Here is a 19,530-nt window from a genome sequence, read left to right on the forward strand (position 1 = left end):
CTGGCACACCCTAAACCCGCTGCTACAAATGGTAACGGTTGCCACTACAAGGAAGAATCAACGACAAAAGGTGAGTGCATTTTAAGAGTATGACAGGAAGGGGCAATTGCGCAGCGCCCCCTGAAGCCGGCGGACCGAGACTGGCGCCGGGACCACCCGCCGCCCCCCTCCGCCCCCCTCCGCCCGAGAAGGACCACAGCTGCCGCCGGCGAGCGTTATCTATAAAGTATCTTCTCTTTATTTAAGTTAAACAATTTTTCAAGGATGGTTTCCATCTATAAAATGGACAAAGTACAAGCTCTGTACAGCAGTTCTTTTAAAAAATCAACTGGAAAAAAAATTACCAAACTATATTTTGAATTTGCAAAACGTACTCACAGATGCCATCATCTCAGCGCTTGTGGAGACATGAGAAGGGCCGCCGCCGCCGGGAGGACAGCGGCTTCGCCGCGCGGTGCCTGGGGGGCTCTCGGGAAAGGGTGTGCGCTTGTAAAAATGGAGTGGGAGGGCGGGGCGGGCCGGTGACTACAAAATAACGCAACCACAGTAAGTCACTTTGGCACACACTGTGTCATGTAAACATGGCTCGCCTTGCGGGCGCCCTCCCAGCCTGCCTCTGCTCTCGGCCCCCACGCTGCCCGGGGCCGTGGCCCCGGCCGGCTCAGGGACAGGCAGGGCCGGCCCCGATGGAACAGGGCTGGCGAGACGGCTGGGCTGGGTGGGGGTGTGGGCGGGGGACCGTCGGGACTCGATTACAATTTGTTTTCCGTCAGCGGGGTTCTCGCACAGCAGTCACGGCTCACAGGGGACAAGCCTGACGACAGGGGCCAGGTGCCGGGCCGAGGGCTCCGGCAGCGCCTGGCTCCGGCCCTGCCTGCATTCAACGGCCTCGCACGGGCACCCGAGCCTCTGCCAAGGGCCGACGCACCGTCCAGCGCAGCCTCCGAGGACGTCACGGTGTGAGTTCGTCCAGCCCCGGCCTCCCCGGCCGCTGGCAGGCCTCTGGTTGCTCGGCCGGGGGCACGACACATGAGGACAGAGGACAGAGGCGCTGAGCCATGCTCTGTCCCCGCTCCCACCGCCGAGAAGCAAATGCAGGCGGAGGAAGGAGGAGCAACAGCGTCCCCTTTCCTCAACGGAATGCGCAGGACCGGGTGGCATGGGCAGTGTCAGCCCAGCGGGGTCTTCGGGACCCCTTCTCACCCTGCGACCTCCCCGGGCCTCCAAAGGGGCCTGAAGAGGCACTCGGCACGCAGGCCCCACCGCGTGGGAGCTCGTGGGCTGCCAGTGTGGCCGGCCCAGTGCAGCCAGCCCCTTGGAGACTGGGCATGCGCGGGAGGGCTGGGCAGAGGGGGCCGGGTGAAGGAGGGCAGTGGCCAGAACGACCAAAGAGCCCTGCTGCAGGGGCCGGTCACTGCACGTGGGGACACCGCCAAGGCAAGGAGGGCTCCGCGGGAACACGGCTGGACACGCAGGTGGACACCCAGGCATCTCCTCCGGTTGTTACTTTCAGTCCGTAACTGTCCGTGGCTCACGCCGACTTCTGCTTCCTCAACCACAGGCTGCTGTCCAGGCCCGAGGCCCCGGCGCCCGCGGGCTGGCAGTGCTGGCTCCCACCCTTCCTGGTGCACAGCCGGAGCTCTGGCAGCGCCCCAGGGTGGGCGGGGGGAGGGGCAGAACAGGCAGGGCTGGTTCCAGGGCCTGGGCCCCTCCATGGTGTCGCTGGCGCAGCGGGACCCGCACGATCAGCCTGGTGCCAGCCTGTGACGGCTTCTGACAGCCACTGGGAGCTATGGGACTGTTTTTTTTGTTTTTCCTTAGAGAAAAGAAATTTAATTTAAAAAGACCTAAAGCAGTATGTGTCAAAATAAGCAACCTGTCCAGGTTTACAGCTACCAAGGGCACAGGAAGTGGATTCCGACACACAGCAGCGACCGACTCCCACGTGAAAGCCAAACGGAGGCGAGCCGTCCAGGAGGGCCCCCAGCGGGCCGGGGGGCGCACACACGGCTGGGGCCACCCCCGGGGGCAGAGGCCACTCCTCCTCCTCCTCCTCCTCCTCTGCACGGCCTCACGCTGCTTTGTGGAGAATTTACAAGATGAGGACGACCTACGGAAACCATAGGGGACTGACCGCACGCTCGCTCTTTATATATATGTATACGTAGTGTCCCACCACGGAGAAGTTCAGATCCGAGCACCGCGAGGGCGCCGTGTGGAGGGGCCTGTGGCCGGCCGCCGGGGAGCAGGAGGAAGACAGAAGCCCGCAGGACGAGAGGCGGCTGGTGGTGCGGACGCCACGCACGACCGCCACGGGCTGGCAACGGAGCCGCAACCGCGCCCCTTCCCCCTCCAGGTGCCCTGGCCGCTCGCCTCTGTGGTCCTGGGGGCGCCCCTCCGTCTGAGCGAGGCCCGGGAGGAAGCTGGGAGGGACAGGGGTGGGGGGGGGGGGAGCCGTGGCCTCTGGAAAGGGGGCCTGGCCGCGTCTGTGACTGGAGGAGGGGAGCAGTTCTTCGTCCTCACCACAGCCCCATGCCTGCGTCCGCCCAGCCCCCAGGCCTGGCGGCAGTGCTCCGACCTTCAGACCTTGATGGAATACTGAGGTATATAGTTTCGCGGAAAGTTCGAGAAACACCATCAACGAGGTGACCGACCATCGGGCGTGGCCCGCGGGGCGGGGTGGGAGACGGCCGCGGCGCCGCTACTGCTGCAGGTTGAGCGAGAACTTCCACTGCTGGGACAGCGCGGGGCCGCACACCTCCACGCTCAGGCCGCCCGCCTTGGCCGCGCGGCTGTCCAGGCACAGGTTGCTGCCCACGTGCCGCAGCTTGGAGTTGCCCTCGATCTGCTCCCACTTCTGCAAAAGACAGAGGGTGAGGGTCTCACCACGTGAGCACGAGTGGGGGGCCCACGCCGCCCGTCTCCACGGGCACGCGGCTGCGTCAAAAACCGACACACGTTCCTTTCCGGTTTCCAGTCATGAAGGCCGGGGGTCGTGAAGGCCGGGGGTCGGCGGGGGCCCTGAGGTGGGGCGGCCACAGGCGCTGCCCGAGGCCCGGGAGCGGAACCCCTGCCCGTCCATGCTGGTTTGCAGCTCGAAACCTCTCCTCTGCCGGGCCCACTGCGCTCACCCGACCCCACTGCGCTCACCCGACCCTGCCCCAGCCTGCCCCGCCCTGGGTGTCTCCTCATCCGAGGCCCATGCTCTCCTGGAGGGAATCTGCATCCGTCCAACAGAGGGCTTGGTCTGACACTTTTCCCCAAGAAGGGGGCCACAGGAGCGGGGCCAGCCCACAGGGGGCCCAGGCCGGCCCGAGGATGTTGAAGGCAGCCCTACCCGGTCCTGCCCAGAGGCCTGGCCCAGGCACCCGCTCAGGGACCACACTCGGGTGAACCAGAGGCACCGTGTCAGGTGGAGTAACGGGAGGGAGGCTGAGGCCAGAATGTCCAGTGAGGGGCCTGTTCCTACACTGTGTGTCTTCCCCACTGGCGTGTGAGCTCCTGGGTGGCTGGGAGACATGGGTCTCAGCCACGCTCCAGTCCCCCAGTGCTCTGCATGGCAGGGACCAGACGATACCGCTGTGTTCCGAGTGTCCCCCTTGTAATAAAACACAGGGTACAATGTCTCCTACTAACGTGTGTGCACCCCCCTCCCCCACTCCCACCCCCAACCCAACTCAGCCAACCAACCAACCTCAGCGACCAACCCACCCACCCAGCGGCCAGCTAAGCTCGACCCGCCAATCATGCTGCCACATCAGAAAGCAGAGCCCACAGCCCAGCCTGAAGGGGGCGTCTCACCCGGTTGTTTATTCCCACATAAAAATCTCTTAATGCTTGTCCTTAAAAAAAACAAAAACAAAAACAAAAACCCTTTTTTTCTCCCCAAAGCTCTCCCTTCATTAATGTGGTCTGTGAGTCTAATTAATTTTTTACGCCGTGTGCACTGAGGCTCCTTTCTGTGTCTTTGCAAATCCTTCTGATACCGTGGGAGTCAATTTTCTTCCTCTCGCCTTCCCTTCCCCTCTGACTCCTCCAGTGCACACATCACATGCACACACAGACGTGCCTGGAAACCAAATACTCCGACTGGCAAGACAGTGCCGCCTTAAGATAAAGACAGCCGAGGCCTCTCCGCAAAGGGCAAACGGAGGAGGCAGGGAAGGGGGCAGAGGGGCACAGTGGAGCCGGGCGCGCGGGACCAGACCCCCACGCGAGGGCCTCGGGCACGCGGATGCTCTCTGGAGGACCTCGGCGAGTCTCTGCGCAGCTGGCTAACCAGGAGCTCCTGCCCACAGTGAGACCCGGGCGGTCCGGTGGGCATGGGGGGGGGCTGTCTCGGCCTGCCTGTCACCCCCTTTCACCCTGGCTCCTCCTGCCACCTGGCACTGCTGGTGCCGTCTGTCTCCACGGCCACAGACAGTGTGTCCACGGCTGCCGACACCCACATGCCCCTCTGAGGGGCCAGGAACCCGCCTGACAAAGAATGCAGGGTGAATGGAGTCTGGTTCCCTTCTCTGGGGGGTGGGGGTCTGTCAAGCGTCCAAGTGTCTGCTAGACAGAGGGTCTTGAAAAGCGGCTGTCCCCCCGCTGTCCCCCCGCCGTCCCTGGGCAGCAGTCTCGCCAGTGCGGACCTGCAGCCTGGAGGGCTGTCGAGGGGGCGGGCGCGCTCCTGGGATGTCGGGGCTCCCCAGAAACGCTGTAGGAACCCCACTGCCAACGGGGACGCCCTCTCTCAGGGGCTACGTCTCGGGACGAGACTTAGCATGTGGGAAGGCCCTTCAGGTGCCTCGCCATCCCTGACACTGGCCACTGACCCCCGGCTCAGGGAAGGGTCAGCCTCCGGCCCCCCGCCCGGGGGCACGCCAGAGAGACCGGCGTGGGAGGTGAAAACACATTCTGAGCCGTCTGGAAACAGCAGTGCGCGGGCACACCCGCAGACACACCCGGGTGCGGGTGTGTGTCAGCCTCATCCACGTGGACTCCATGGCTTAGGGTTTTTGTAAATTAAAGCGCACTACTTGGTGAACAAACAAACACGTGCACTGGCTCTGTAAAACCCAGTGGCACAAGGGAGGAGAACGGGGAGGCGGCTGGTCGAGGTGCCGCCGGCCTCGGGTTCAGGCTGCCGGCCCCTCTCCGTCCGGCCTGGCTCTCCGCGCCGGGGTCCGCGGTACACAGAAACCACCCCGCGGCAAAGCACGCCCCCCACTGGTGACGTGGTTAGCGACCTCGCCTGCTTTTCTAGTACTTAGTTGTAGGTCAGCACTCCACCAACTTCTTATGAATACAGTCCCGTACTTTTGTTTCCTAAACAAAGCTCTAACTCACAAGGGGCACCCGTTCAGGCGGATGCCCTTCCAGGCCAGCGCACGTGCTGGGCTGGTTTCTGCGCCGGACTGTGTGTGGCCAGCCGCGGCTGCCACCTGCTCAGCCGCGCTTTCAGGTCTACAGGGAAGCGGGGCCACAGGTCACGGCTTTGCGCCTGCCCCTCCCGCTCCCGAGCCTGAGGTACCCGTGCGTGGAGGTTGAGAGAGCAGCAGGTTGTGGGGACCCAGCCACAACGTTCAGCGCGCAGACACACACACACACCAGCTGCCGGCCCCCCTGCCCATCTCCCCGTGTTCACTGGCATCACTAGGTCAACACTTTTGGGGCGCCCACAAGCAAGTGACCGCGCAGCCTGGCTGCTGAAAAGAGGCTTTGGAAAAGGGACTGCCCACACCGCTGGCCTTGCAGCCCAGCCCCACCGCCCAGCCCTGCGCCGGTCCTTACGATCCGCGGTGGGGGCGGCACACCATCCCACCATATGGCCCCTGCCTTTCCCCTCTAGTCAGAGGGTAGAGCCCACACGGAAACAGACCCAGAGGAAACGTGAGCCGGGATGGATGACCTCGTGGGAGGAGAAGACGACAGGGGCAGAGGAGAGAAAGCAAATGGTGCCCAGAGCAGGCGCTGGCAGGAGACGCCCAGACCTGCCGAAGCGTCCTGACCCCACATCTGCCCAGGCACGGGGTTCACGGAGGGGCCCCCACGTGCCAGGGGCTCTGCGCGTGTTGGGGTTATGTGGGGGGAGGGGCCAGGAGCTCAAGCCAAGTCAGGCAGCTGGGTGTCAATCATGTTAAGCATGTGACGCAGGCGGTGGGAGGGGCCCAGGCGCCCCGGGAGCCGAGAACTGTACCTGTCTGCTGTCGTTTTCTCGGCAGCCCTGCAGTTTTATGAGCGAGCCGGGCGCCCGGTCCACCACAGTCAGGCACAAGTCCATGTGCTTCACCGACTTCTCCTTGGTCAGGGCCCACTCCTGGAACACAAGACCGCACAAGGTCAGGGGCGAGGGCGGGCCAGGCAGGGCCGAGGACAGAGAGGAGTGGGGTGGGGACCGGAAAGCGGGCGGGGAGCTGGGACTCGGTCCCCGGGCCAGCTCAGATCCATCAGGCAGCCCTCGTCCCGGGGGCACATCTGCAACTGGGGGTCGTGGGGTCCCACAGTCAGGCTCCAGGGGCTCTGAGAACGTGAGTAGGACGAACAGTGTCCACCCCTTTGGCCCCAGTGCGAATCTGAGCGCCTGCCCGTTTTTCTGTCGTTGAACGTGAGCTGTGAACACTGCTGCTCGAGCTGGGGGACCACAAGACACGCAGGTCAAGGCCAACTTTCTGCCCACATTAGTTCCGAGAGATTCTGCCCCCGGGCACCCGCAGTTTGCAAAAACAGCATTTGTGAGTGTGGACTGCAACGTGTAAACATTCCAGGTGACACACAGCATAGGCGAGCAGAACGTGCAGTGTGCCGCCTCACAGCTGCACACCGACTGGGCCTACCGATGCTCACGACGTCTGTGAGCCCTGGGAACGGGCACGCGTGTTCACACGCACGCCACGCAGCTCGCGGCAGCGCCTGTGGCGTGCCAGCCCTTTACACGAGGGCCCCACGAGACGCTACTATCATTAACTCCATTTCGCATGTGAGAGAACTGGTCTGGAGGGCAGACGTAACTGCCCGAGATTTTAAAAAAGACACACGTACACCCAACATCCTCACACGAACCCTGCAAGGGCTGGGACAGAGGGGACAGCACGGCCATTTAGTCTGAATACTAAGCAAGGCCGTCTGGACGGGCAGGAAGCTGGAGGGCAAAGGTGGGTGAGCGTGGCTGCCGGCAGGGGGCCTGCTGGGGGCAGGGCCGCTGGCGGGATGGGAGGGCGAGGCTTCTGACCTTCCCTCTGGGGCTCGGCCTGTTCGAAGCACCTTTTGTTGCCAGCATCTCGCCTTCTGTAATAACTAGATTCTGAGTGCCCGCCATGAGGAATTCTAGGGAAAGTCATTCCAGGTCAGACACATCTGGGGAACTCTGAATTCAGGCCCAGTTTCTCTCCTGCAAATTCCCAAATAGCCTATGAACGGGTCCGAAAGTCAGGGAGCAGAGGGACCCACTGGGCCTGTTTTCCTCGGTATCCCCGCCCGTCCGCGTCAGGGCTGCCCTCTGCAGCGCCTTCTCTGGGAAGGGCACACGCAGCCTCTGAGGGTCAGTCTGACCTCGCCCCGGCCCCCCACCCTGTCGTGGTGCTGTCGTCCTGCAGGGGGCGCTGCCAAGGCAGTGTTGCTCTCCGGGACAGCTGCTGCGTGACGAAGGAGTGACCCCTGGCTCTCACTGGGTCCTCCCCACTGCGAATGGGCAGAGGAAACCGGGGACCGAATGGGGGAGGGGAAGCTGCCCTGGCGTGGCGAGGGGTCTGGAACTATGGACGGCGGTTGATTTGGTCGGCATGCCTCTGCCCTGTCACCCCGCAGGCACCAGCCAAACTTCTGAACCGCTGCCGCCAGGCAGCCAGGTCTGAGGTGCGCCTTCCAGACTCAGGTGAGCTCAGTGCCTGGGGAATTAGGTCCCTCTGTCTGTCCCCTGTGTTCCCAGAGCTTTGCGTCTCCGAGGGTGAAATCATTCCAGTGTTTTCATTGTGGTCAGACAGAAATGGAGAATATCTACCTGTCCCTGCCCTCACCCTCCGCCCAGGCGGCGGATAGGGACACGCTGCGTGTGGGAGGAACATGAGCGACAACCACAGCTTGTGGTCCCATGGGGCTGCCGTCACGAGAGAGTCCATGGGGGCCTCGCGGGCCAGCGGGTCTCCGAGCAGGAAGTGAAACCTCATTTCCTGTCGGGGCCCGAGACAAAGGGCTGCCAAGGACACAGTGACATTCCCAGCAGGACATGGCATCCGGCCCCCCTTTCTCGGGGGACCCACAGACACTGTTCCCCCCACTCCTCCCTCCTCTACTCCGTGCGCCCATCACAGGTCCCTCTCCTGGGCCCAGTCTAACATCTGCAGGGCCTGGGGCAAGAGTGCAGATGGGGACCTGCAGATGGGGCTGCGCCCAGAGGCTGGCTGTGTGCTCGCCCGAAGCCCACGGCCTGTACCCTGTCCCCTGTCCCCAGGGAGCATCCTGGGTGCCAGAGGACGTCTTCTACAGACAGAGCTGAGACCCTGGGAGCCCGAGAATGACACTCACGTGCTGGGCGGACCCTGGGTGCTGGCCTGGAGCAGGAGGGGACAGCCCTCCCGCCTCCCGCCCCCCTGCTCTAACTGAGGCCGTTCCAGGCAACCCCTAGAGTGACATCACCACGTGAAGAAAGGAGGCAAAGTCCTCAGGGGCGGCAGCCGCCCAGACACCCCTCCAGAGGGTGTGGAGCAGCCGATAATACACGGAAGTGGGCACCCTTGTGTACAGTCCTTCCAGGGTTTAAAGAAGGTCCTGGGATCAGTAAACCCGGGGTACACTGACTAAGCTGCCTCTTTTATTTATTTTGTTTTCAGACGGCGAGGCCTTTGAGAGCTGGGCGTGTTTTCAAGGAGACGAGAGTGCAGAGTGCCGCCCAAACCTCACTGTGTGCAGGGCCCACCACTGCCTCACGGGGGCGCCGTCCTCTGGACCCCAAGGGCCTCGGGAGGCCCAGCAAGCCCCCGCCCTCCCTTTCTCCCTGATGACAGAGGTTCTCATGCCTCTGGGAGAAGGTGCGTGTGTGTCAAACTGAAGCGCACAATTATCAATATTTTATGTCCGAAGCTATTATTATTACCTACTGCACAGGAATGACTAGAGCAGTGGCCACGGCGCCCAGAGCGACGCTCCTACTCCGTGGGGACACAGGCAGCATGCACAGGCACAGACCTGGGGGTGGGAAATGCCACCAGCCCCGCAGCCGGGCCCTGACAGTGGGTGACAGTGGGTGCTGATGCCAGCGCTCTCCCGGCCTGAGGCTACTGTCAGGCCCTGGGCACTGGCCCAAATCTGGGACATCCCATGGGATCCCGAGGGTGGCTGCAGCTGGACGTGACCAGCAGAGGCCAGGAGCCTCCTCACAGACATCTCCGATGACAGGAGAGACAGGTGGCGAGGACTCAGGGGCCCCTCCCTGCTCTCTCTGGGCCTCCCGGTGCTCGAGTCACCGCCTGCACATACCTGGTTCCCCCCGGCATTGTGACATTCGTAAACTCCAACGACACCGTCAGCAAAATGTCCCAAAGTGTCGAGGCAGTTGGTTCCCTGCTGCAAGGCCCCGAAAGCGATATCCTGATGGTCAGGAACCCTGGAAAGCAACGTGAGAGCCGTCGGCTTTGGCCCGCAAGCCTGCCTGCCAGCTCCCAACACCCACCCCCATGCCGGCGGCGTCGTCCTGGGCAGCAGGAACCTGGAGAGGAAGGAGGGACCCGGCGCCCGGCCCACCCACCGCAGGCCCACGGGCAGACTGTGTCCGGATTTCCAGCCCTCACCGAAGGTTTTATGTTGGAGGACGATTGTTTCCATTCTGTACCAGGGAAATTGTTTTGGAAAGAAAAAGCTCTTATACTCTCGACGTGCCTGTTGGAAGTCCTTTAGAAAAGCCATTGTATAGTGGTCGGATCCTGCCACCTCTGTGCAGCGGGCTTAGTGTTTGACATTTGCTGAGGGGGGGTGCGGGGGGGCATGCATGGGTTGATCAGGTGACTGGTACCAGCAAAGAAGCAAAGCCACCGTGCTGGGGGCAAGGCGGGGGGAGGGCGCGGAGCTTCAGGACTGGGCCTGCCTCTGGCTAGCAGCCGGGGAGCTCCATTCTCTCTCCCTCCAAACCTCGGTTCCCACTTCTGCGTGTTACCAACCACATGGGCCTGCTGTGGGTTTCCCCTAAAACACTCCATTTTCAGGCCCGCAGCCCACCGAGGGCTCTTCGGAAGCCCTCAGTGAGGGGCGGGGATTGCCTCTGATGTGACGCCCACGTCACGTGGGTGTCTCCTGGCCCTGCACGAAGTTGGGGGGAGGGGGAGCAGTCTGGCCCGCCCGTGAGACACTGAAGCTCCACGGCTGGTCTGAGGCGGTGCAGGGACCAGCGTTGCCCCAGATCACAAGCAAACGCAGAGTGGAACTGCATGTAAGGTCCCTCTGTCGGCTGTCGCCACCCACCCAGCCGCAGGTGACTGTGACAGCAAGGTGGATCCCCATGGGGCGGCCGCCCACTGCTGTGCCACCCCCCACTGGCCAGGGCACAGACGGTGACTGGGGCCTCCCGCTGTGACCAGTGCCCTTTCCGTCCCCAGTGAGGCCACCTGTCCTGGAAGGCAGAGGCCCAGTTCCACCGAGCTGCGACGCCCCCGAGGCAGGCCGCATGACCCAGCCCTCGAGCAGAGCTCCGGGGCAGGCTCCGAGGGAGCTGCTCCTGTGAAGGTAACGAAGGCCAGGCACTGGGAGGGGCTCTGGGGACATTATAATAAGGAATGTGTCCCACGAAGGCCGCACCTGTCTGGCAGTCTCCTTGAGAAGATGATGTTCTGATAGACCTTGAAACCCGCAGACCCACCTACCCTCTGAGGAGGGTGTCCCTGCTGCCCGGGGACAGGGGGCTTGGCTGGGACACGGGGGCGGGGAGGTGCCCCGGCGAGCAGAGACTAAGTGGGCAGAGAGGAGCGAGGAGGGCGAGGCCCCAGAAGCCGGGCCAGAGAGGCCAGCCAAGGCACCCGGCGGGGAGGCACGCAGGGCAGACGGCCTGGGGGGCCTGAGGGCTGCTCCTGGGGCCCCTCATTGAGCTGGTCAGACAAGTCCTCTGGGTCACTGAGCCCATCTCTCACCGGCAGGGAGCAAGCTCGATGGGGTGCCGACCCGGAACTGTTTCAGGTCTCAGAAGCATGGGAAGGTCACCCAGCAGAGGGGACAGGAGACATAGTTCAGGGGTGCATTCTTGGCGGTGCTTGGGGACAGCTGCGGGGCAGGGACACGGGGTTCTCACGGGGGCCCCCGCTCCGGCCTCTGACTGAGCACACACCTCACTCTATCTCACGAGGCCTCGCCGCCTCTCTGACACCTGTTGCTCCCAAGCCCCGAAAGTTCACCCCCCCCGCCCCTCGGCACTTACCTCAACTCCGGGTAGACATTCTCAAGGTACCATTTGAATGGCTTGCAGCTGAGTTTCTTCCGAAGCTCCAGGCGGCTCTGAATACTGGAGAAGAGACAAGATCCTGTCGTGGATTTTAAAGCCTTACGGGCTATTCTCATGAACCTTGGAGACCTGCCCACGAGGACGGGGCTGGGGCCGGCGGTGGAGCCTCGACGGTCCACACCCGTGTCCCTGTGACCGGCCCTGAGCAGAGGGCGCCCTCGGACACCTGGCGGCTGTTCTCACCTCTGGCCGCAGAACGGTTCTTGGGGCTCAGGCTGGCCACGGCCCCCCTCCACGGCCCTCTGCCAGGGTCCCGAGTGCAGCAGCATGAGGGCGCACAGGTGACACTTACTTGCCGTAAGGGACGTTTCTGGCGGAAGGCACTGCTGCGTAGTAGAAATTCTTGTATTCGTCCATCCAGACCTCTGCTGCCCGGCGGGTGTTACTAGAAACAAAGCAAATCTCCTTGAGCTGCGTGCGGTCTGCGCTCTGGCCGCCGGCATCACTCTGCACCCATCTGCGTGGAGAGCCGCTCGGGAAGGCAGGTCTCTCCCTGGGGGCGCTGGCAGCTCTGGCAGGGACGCAGACCGCAGGCCGCCCCCGCCCGGCACCCCGGCTGTGACGGCGGGGAGCTGGCGTTCAGCGGGTGCTCCCTGAATGGGGAGGACTTGCTTTCTCGTCTTTCACGGAACACGGATGACCAGGGAGCAGGAGTCAAAGTCAGGTTCCGGCCCAGGCGGGGATTTCAGAGGAGGGGCTGGGGCTGCAGCGTAAGGAAGGAGAAGGGGGTCATCCTGCGACGACGCGTATTAGGTGCCCACGGAAAGCTGGCACCAGGGAGCGCAGCCCGAATCCTGGGTCTCTGCGTCCTTTACCGTCGTGGCTTCCCCACCACAAGGTAGCTCTGGGGAACAGGTAAGAATAGGTAAGGGCTTTCACTAAAATGACTTTCTCTTCTGCAGACTGAGGAGAGGATCCTGTTTGCACAAGAAAGGGACATGACGGGGACAGTCGCTTTATTGCCCCATGTCTGGGCCCCTCCTGGCCGGGGCAGGAGGGGTTCAGACAGAACAAGCTAAACATTCCGCTTCAGCACAACACGTGTGCACTGTGCGGTCTGCACTCAGCAGCAGCTTTAAAACGCTCTCTGAGAGACAAGTGAGGCACCCTCTCGCCCCCCAGTGCACTCCCACCCGACTCGAGAGTTTTCTTTTTTCGGTGGGGGCACCAGATCAGCTCCTGGGTGACCCAAAGCCTGGCTGCCACCCTTCATTTCCCACCCCCCATCTCCCGTCTCTGCTGACCCGTCAGTGCCCCCGGCTGCCCTAGAAGCAGCGGGAGCCTGACCCCCACAGTCCCGGCCCGGGTCCAGGCCACCTCATCTCTCGCCTGGATACTGCAACAGCTCTCTGGAGTCACCTGCCTCTGAGCCCGCAGAGGAGGGAGGGACAGGTGCACCACCTTGTCATCCTGGTGTCACCTCCTGCCACCCTCCTCCGAGCCAGAGGGCCCTCTCTAAGGCTGAAAACAAAAGGCAGGCACTGCCTGAAACCCCCACTGGCTGCCCCCACCTCCCCCGCATCAGAACACACCGCTCCTGCCTCAGTTTCCTGCCACGTACAGGGCAGGCCTGGGCTGGTCCTGTCTCCTGCCTGTCTCTGCCCCTGCTGCCCAGGCTCCAGTCACACCCGGCATCCTGCTGAGCTGCAGCGTGTGGGTCTGCTTGTCCTGTCCTGTCCCCGCACACCTCTCCTCCCGGTGCCCTTGGCCCAACTGCAGGGCCACAGCCTCGCTCTCCACGGCACTGACTGGGCCTCCGAAACAATCCTACCTGGCCCATCCTACCTGGCCGTGCAGGTGCTGGGCTGACCAGCCCCACCTCCTCGAGGCCGGGACAAGCAGTTTCTACACTGTTCTATCTTTAGCAGCTGTGGGATTCCCTAGGGAAAGGTGTGGTTCCCACGGACTAATAATTGCTATTCTTTCTGCAGAAAGCTCTTAATGTTGGCTAAAATAGCTCCATTAGCTATGATGAATCATATCTATATATTACGAGGTCTTTCTGGCTTGAGTTTACTATGGCTTGACTTTAATACTGTTCATATACTAACCTCGAATAGCAACCTGTAATAAAGTAGTGTAAGATCTCTTCCTTAAAATAGCATTTTCTTGCATTTCTGGGTGGCCCACCCTGCCGGCTTTCACACAGGCGTGGGTCTCTCTGACCAGCCCCATGGGCACCAGGACAGGACAGTCCGTTGGCCTCCAGCCACCTCGTGTGGTCCCTGTCCTCACCCGCTCCGACCCTGGGCTGTCTGCACATGACCCGTCGTGTCTTGCAGAGACAGCCCTGTAGGTGGCGCTGCACAGGACACAACCTTCCGAGACCACACCTTTGTCTCACTCAGCGTGATGCCTGTGGCACATGCATGGGAGGCTGTTCCCCATCCCACCACTGAAGGACCTATTTCCGAGTGGTCCCAGGTGGGCTTCGGTCTGGGTGGTGGTCAGCAGTGCGCTCGTGCCTGCTCAGCCTCGCAGCCACTTACCGGGCAAAGACGGTGCCGCTGCCCCCGGGGAAAGTGTAGGGGTGCTGCTTCCGGAAGACATGCCCCACGCGGCTGCAGGGGATGATCTCCAGGCTGCCACCACACTGCCACACGCGGAAGGAGATCTCTGAAGTAGTGAAAGGGACAGGGTGACCGGGTGCTCTGCGTGGCAGCCGGCCCCAACAGGGTGCAGATGCCCAGCCCCCAGCCATGGGAGTCTTTGCTGCTGAGGAAGTCCAGAGTATCGGGCAGCCTCTTCCCAGAACACGCATGGTCTGGAGCATCCCGCAGTGGAGACAGCTCCCACAGCCCGGATCTCCAGGCCCCCATGACCCAGGCAGGAAAGCATGTGCATGTGGACCTCCTGATTGGCCAGACTGCAGTGAGAATCCCTGATTGGCCGGACTGCAGTGAGTATCCCTGATTGGCTGGACTGCAGTGAGTATGCCAATGTACATGTGTATCAAATCATCAACACATATGTCTTAAATGTCCACAATTTTAAACGGTCAGTTACGCCTCAATAAAGCTGGAGAGAAAAAGAAGGTGGGAAGAGCTCACACTTCAGGTCGCTGGGAGGGCGTCTCCTCCACAGCAGTGTTTTGTACAGACACTATCAAGTGGTGCAAACAGAATTTACGTCCCAACGTTGAAGAGTCTGGGTATTCTAGCATCCTGCCCTCTCAGGACAACGTTATTTTAATGCCCAACCCAAGACTCTTCTACGAACAAAGGGGATGCTATTCATACTGATGCGGGGGACTGATTACGCCCAATGCACGGTCACTCTAAGTCCCTAAAAACGTGTTCCAGGTGGCACCCTGCACACCACAAACTCTCGCCTGTGTCTTCAAAGCTCCCAGTGGTCATTTCCGCCTCTCCTGGTGGGCAGGTAAGGAGCGTGGTTTCACGGGAATCGGAAACTGTCTGGCGGCGGAAGCCACGCGGCTGGTACGTACCCAGGTTCTCGCCGCCCCACACGTCCATCATCATGTCGTACTTCCCCAGCTCTTCGAAGTAGGACTTATCCATCACAAACAGCCCTCCAGCAATCATGGGCGTTCTAAAGAGGCAGAAGGGGTGGAACGGAAGGGGAGGTCAAAGGTCAAGGTTAGCTCGCCAGCACTGTCATGCCAAGGTCTTGCCCGCACTCTGGCATTAAAAACAACCGCACGGTGTCATTCTTTGCTCAGAGCCCCTGGTGCCCCTCTGCTTTACCCTCCACTACTGTCTTTGGACGCCTCCCCCATCTGCCCTGTGGGACACCCCCACAGTGCGAGGGGCTGGACTGAGTCACGGATATAGTGACCACTGGGGCTGCTGGCACCTGCTGACTAGGCACCCTAGGCAGGGTCTCGGCCCTTCTGCGCCCAGTTTCCTTAGAGGGCCCCAAAACCACCACCATAAAGCAGCCCTCGCACTTAGGACACGCTCGATGACATCGGCTGTCTGAGACAGACCCTCAAGGAGCAGGCGCCTCCCTCCTCTGTCTGAGGGACCCGCATGGACCTCACTTCCCTGTCAGCTGGGAAGGGTTAACAGAAAGTTTAGAGACCCCCTACTCCATCCCAGCAGGGATGCTGTGAGAATAATTCAGTGTCCAAGTGCTGGAAGTGGTCTACAGCATGCTGGTGCACAGCACGCTGGTCTACAATAGCACGCTGGTGCACAGCATGTTGGTGTACAGCACGCTGGTGCACAGCACACTGGTGCACAGCACACTGGTCTACAATAGCACACTGGTGTACAACACGCTGGTGTACTACGGCACACTGCTGTACAGCACGCTGGTGCACAGCACGCTGCAGAGAAACTGGGTCTCAGGGTCACAGCCCACTCTGAGGCGGTGGAGGTGCTTCCTGACTCCCCGTGTGGACCCCAGGCCCGGCCTGGGAACCAAAAATCCAGAAAGTCACTTCCCCTGTGGGCAAACAGGAGAGCCACCCTGTGTGGGAAATGCTCTGCATCAGGAACGTGGAAACACTCAGGACAGGTAGGTGTGCCTTCCGTATAAGCATCGTCTGAAGACAGAAATCTGCAGATGCCCCGCTTGACTGACATGGAGGATATGGAGCTGGGGGCTCAGAGGGGGAGGAGCTCCGTCAGGCCCCCACAGGGCGGGTCCAGAGCCGGGGTCTCCTCTGCCACCCTGCACTTACTTTATGGGGGCGACGGGGTTCCCCTGCCGGGCCCTCCTCTGCTCGGGCGTCATGTAATCCCACTTGAACACCAAGTTCCAGTCGAAACCTGCCGAGCACAGGAGAGAGACGCGGGCGCTGACACGCTGGCCGTTTGCTCCCGGCGCCCGCCGACCCTCGCAGCTTAAAGATACTGGACGTGAGGGTAAGGCTCACTGGAACTAGAACAACGCAGAAAACACGACAAAACACACAGAGATGCGGCAGGGAGGGAGGGGGTGACCCGGGAGGAGAGCAGCGAGGAGGGCGCACTGGAATTTTCTTTCCCGCGAGAGCCTCCTTCCGGCTCCTTCTTTCAAACGTGCGTGACGGGATTTTCCAGAAGCTGCAGGACACGTGATGCCAGGGCTCGGAGGACAACGGGACTTGGACTCGCGTCAGCACGTCTTTCGTCAGGTTCTCGGCTTTGCTTTCTAACACAGTGAATGTCGACATCAGCACGCACACGACCAGAGGCTCTCTGGGGCCTCTGCTACTTTTAAGGAAGGTAAGTCATTCTGGGGCTCCGTGGGGGCAGGGTTTGAGGGCACACACCCCGAGGCTGCAAGGACCTACAGGACATAGGGGTGGCTGTTCGGACGCAGGTTAGTGGACGTGAAGCAGGACCTGGGTGATCTGGGTAGAGAGAAGAGGCCAGAACCAACCACACGTTGGGTGAGACTGGCAGGACTTGGTGACTAGGGGTGACCAGGTGTCCACTGGGCGACCAGGTGGGTGGGTTTGCCACCAGGACACTCGGGCTGCTGGAGGGGCTGCAGGACAGGGGAGGCTCCAGCCCCCCAAACTGCTCAAACCTGAGCCCATGGGCCCATCACACAGCACCCACCAGCTCTCTGCAGGCTCCTCACCCCAGACGCCTGGGATGGGGGGGCAGCTGAATACTCTCTGATGACAAGTGACCCCAGAACTGTGCTGGGCCACATGAGCCACTACAGCAACAGAAATTCCAAGAGCTACAAGAACAGGAAACCTGAGAAGCCCTCGGAGGAAGCAAGGCCGTTCCTTGCTCTTTACGGGACTGTGCTTGCTCAGCTCAGGTGCTCCGAGGGCAGATGCCACCACAGAGTGACACCTGCCGTCCCTGTCACCCATGACACTGAGGGGGCCGTGCTCAGGTGCCCTGCAGACAGAAGAGCAAGGCAGGGGGACCAGGGGCAGCACCTACCGCCTTTCAGGTCGGCGGACGCCCCCACGTACTGGAAGTTGTCCATGTTGATGACATCGATGATGGGCGACACGACCCGGGTCCTGTCCTGCAGCGGGAGGGAGGAAAGGGCGAGAGTGGCCGTCAAATCCAACCGAGGGACAGAGGGAGCCAGGAAGAGAAGGGAACGGCTCCCTGAGATGGGATGCGGGGGCCACAGGACAGTCCAGGCCTCTGTTCACTCGGTCGGAGGCCTGGGTGACACCAGTGTGTCCCCAGAGTCCCTTTCTGTTTTCCCAAACGTCTCAACTTCAGCCCCGGCGTTGCTTTCATTCTGCGCTCAGCTGCGCTTGCCCGTGGGTGATCCGTGAGCGGCAGTAAACCTCAGGGGCGGACTGAGGGCTGAGATGCCCGCACAGCCAAGTCAGGGGTCCGTCTCTACGAGCACAGGCGTGGTGTGTGACGTGCAGAGCGCCAACACGGCCCCAGCACAGGGCACCTAATGCGGAGGGACCAGAGGGCTCTGGATTCTAAGCCTGCCCCACCCGCGATCCTGCCACACAAGACAGCTCCCCCCAGCACTGAGGCATGTCTCTGTGCCGCCCCGCCACTGTTCTGGTACGAGACTTTGTGAGCACGAGGCCCTTCAACTGTTCTGCCTCTCTGCGTCCGGACGGCTGGCGCCGGTAGGGGACGCGGCCCCACGCCAATGGCGAACGAAGAGCCAGTGCGTTCCTGCGCCAGCTGAAGAGCCCCGTGTTGGCCGGGAGACAGACTTCAGGACACAAATCAGTAGGAGACTCAGCGGTGTCCGAACGCAGTGCATCAGAGACACACACGAAGAGAATATTATGAAGCTCCCGTGCCATCCAGGTGCAAATTTATGGGGAAAACTCCACGACCCACGTGGGCCACAGAGCGCAGAGAAGAATGAAACCCTCGACGCCCGGCTCGGTCCGGGCCCAGGTGCGGGAGCTCGAGAACAAGCTTTGCTCTGCCTCTGGGTCCACCTTGCTTCTCTCTGTCTCCTTTGGTAGGACCGGCACCGGCGAGAATGAATATCCCCCCACCCCTCTTCCCACCCTCCCTTTCGGGAGGGGCCCTGAAACTGTTCTGGCGGTGCCTTTGCACCTCCAGTGTCTTGGGTGCAGCCCGCGTGTGGCCTCGGCTTTCCCGGCACAGCCTGGCGGGGTGAGAGGTCGGCGGTGGGAGCCGGACGGGCTCTGCTCGCAGCGAGGCATGAGCACGTTGTAAGACGCCTCCTCCATTAAGCGCTCGCCGAAACCGTTCTGCCACCTGTGTGACTTTTGGTTAGTCACTCAGGTGCCCTGACCCCAGGTCCTTATCTGTCAGATGGGAGCAACCCCTGGATTAGAGGTCACGCACGGAGTGTCCAGCACGTAGTTAGTGACTGTGACGATCATAAAGCCACCAGCCTGTGGTCACTTAGTGTTTGGTGACTTGCTGCCGTAAAAGAGAACGATGGGTTGTTCACTTTATGTTTCTCTAGCACGTTCATTAGGTTGGCTATTTCACTCCAGGAAAGCGTTTTCTTAGCAGGAAGGAGAGAAAGTCAACGGGCAAGCAGAAGGCAAGAGAAAGGAGAGAAGGCCAGACGTAACGCCAGGGATGATGCCTGCAGGTGCGCCCAGGGTGCCCTTGGAATGCTGGCCGCCTCCCCAAGGAGCCAGCACCTGTCCTCCTCTGCACCCCCCACCCGCCACCCTCAGCCACCAGCAGCAGCAGCAGCACTCACATGGCGCTGGCTGGACGCCAGGCAGGGGTCCTAACCCCTTGGCCCCTTTGCCTCAGAGAACTGGCTGCAAAGCTGCAAGGAAGGAAGATCCCCCTAAGAAAAGGGTCTCACACCCGTGAGGGGCTCACCGCCCTCTGCCGATCCTCACTGCCTCCTTGTAAAGTGAGGTGCCCCCCACGGAGGGCCCCAAAGAGGACCAGTGTCCCAGAGGCGCCTTCCCCCTCTCCAGCATCAAGGAAAACCGCAGCTGGGGCCCAGCCTCACCTCGGCCACCCGCTCCAGCAGCGGCTCCAGCCAGTGCTCGTTGCACTCACAGTGGCTGTCCAGGAACGTCAGGACCCGGGCCTGGGCCGCGTCGGCGCCCCGGACCCGCGAGCGCATCAGGCCTGCGGGAGGGAGTTCGAAAGCACGTCAGGGAGAGCAGAGAGGGCACCTGAGAGAAAGGCGAGAACTGTGCACGCAGCACGTGCACCACCCTG

General features: G+C 61.8%; 1 protein-coding gene across 1 annotated transcript in view; it reads right to left on the minus strand.

The window, feature by feature from the left end:
- Positions 1 to 215: 215 nt before the first annotated feature.
- The window catches only part of GALNT2 (polypeptide N-acetylgalactosaminyltransferase 2), a 152,563-nt gene continuing 133,248 nt past the window's right edge, over positions 216 to 19,530 (minus strand). The window contains exons 7-16 of the mRNA XM_045861076.1: positions 19,316 to 19,437; positions 17,317 to 17,404; positions 16,113 to 16,200; positions 14,913 to 15,016; positions 13,954 to 14,080; positions 11,757 to 11,849; positions 11,381 to 11,464; positions 9,457 to 9,583; positions 6,182 to 6,301; positions 216 to 2,857 (exon numbers count right to left, since the gene is read on the minus strand). Coding sequence (XP_045717032.1) covers positions 2,702 to 2,857; positions 6,182 to 6,301; positions 9,457 to 9,583; positions 11,381 to 11,464; positions 11,757 to 11,849; positions 13,954 to 14,080; positions 14,913 to 15,016; positions 16,113 to 16,200; positions 17,317 to 17,404; positions 19,316 to 19,437 — 1,109 coding nt within the window. The 3' untranslated portion in view covers positions 216 to 2,701. The remainder of the gene's footprint in view (positions 2,858 to 6,181; positions 6,302 to 9,456; positions 9,584 to 11,380; positions 11,465 to 11,756; positions 11,850 to 13,953; positions 14,081 to 14,912; positions 15,017 to 16,112; positions 16,201 to 17,316; positions 17,405 to 19,315; positions 19,438 to 19,530) is intronic.

This window comes from Phyllostomus hastatus, unplaced genomic scaffold, assembly GCF_019186645.2.
Source record: "Phyllostomus hastatus isolate PE091 unplaced genomic scaffold, TTU_PhHast_1.1 phas_contig_148, whole genome shotgun sequence".
NCBI lineage: Eukaryota > Metazoa > Chordata > Mammalia > Chiroptera > Phyllostomidae > Phyllostomus > Phyllostomus hastatus.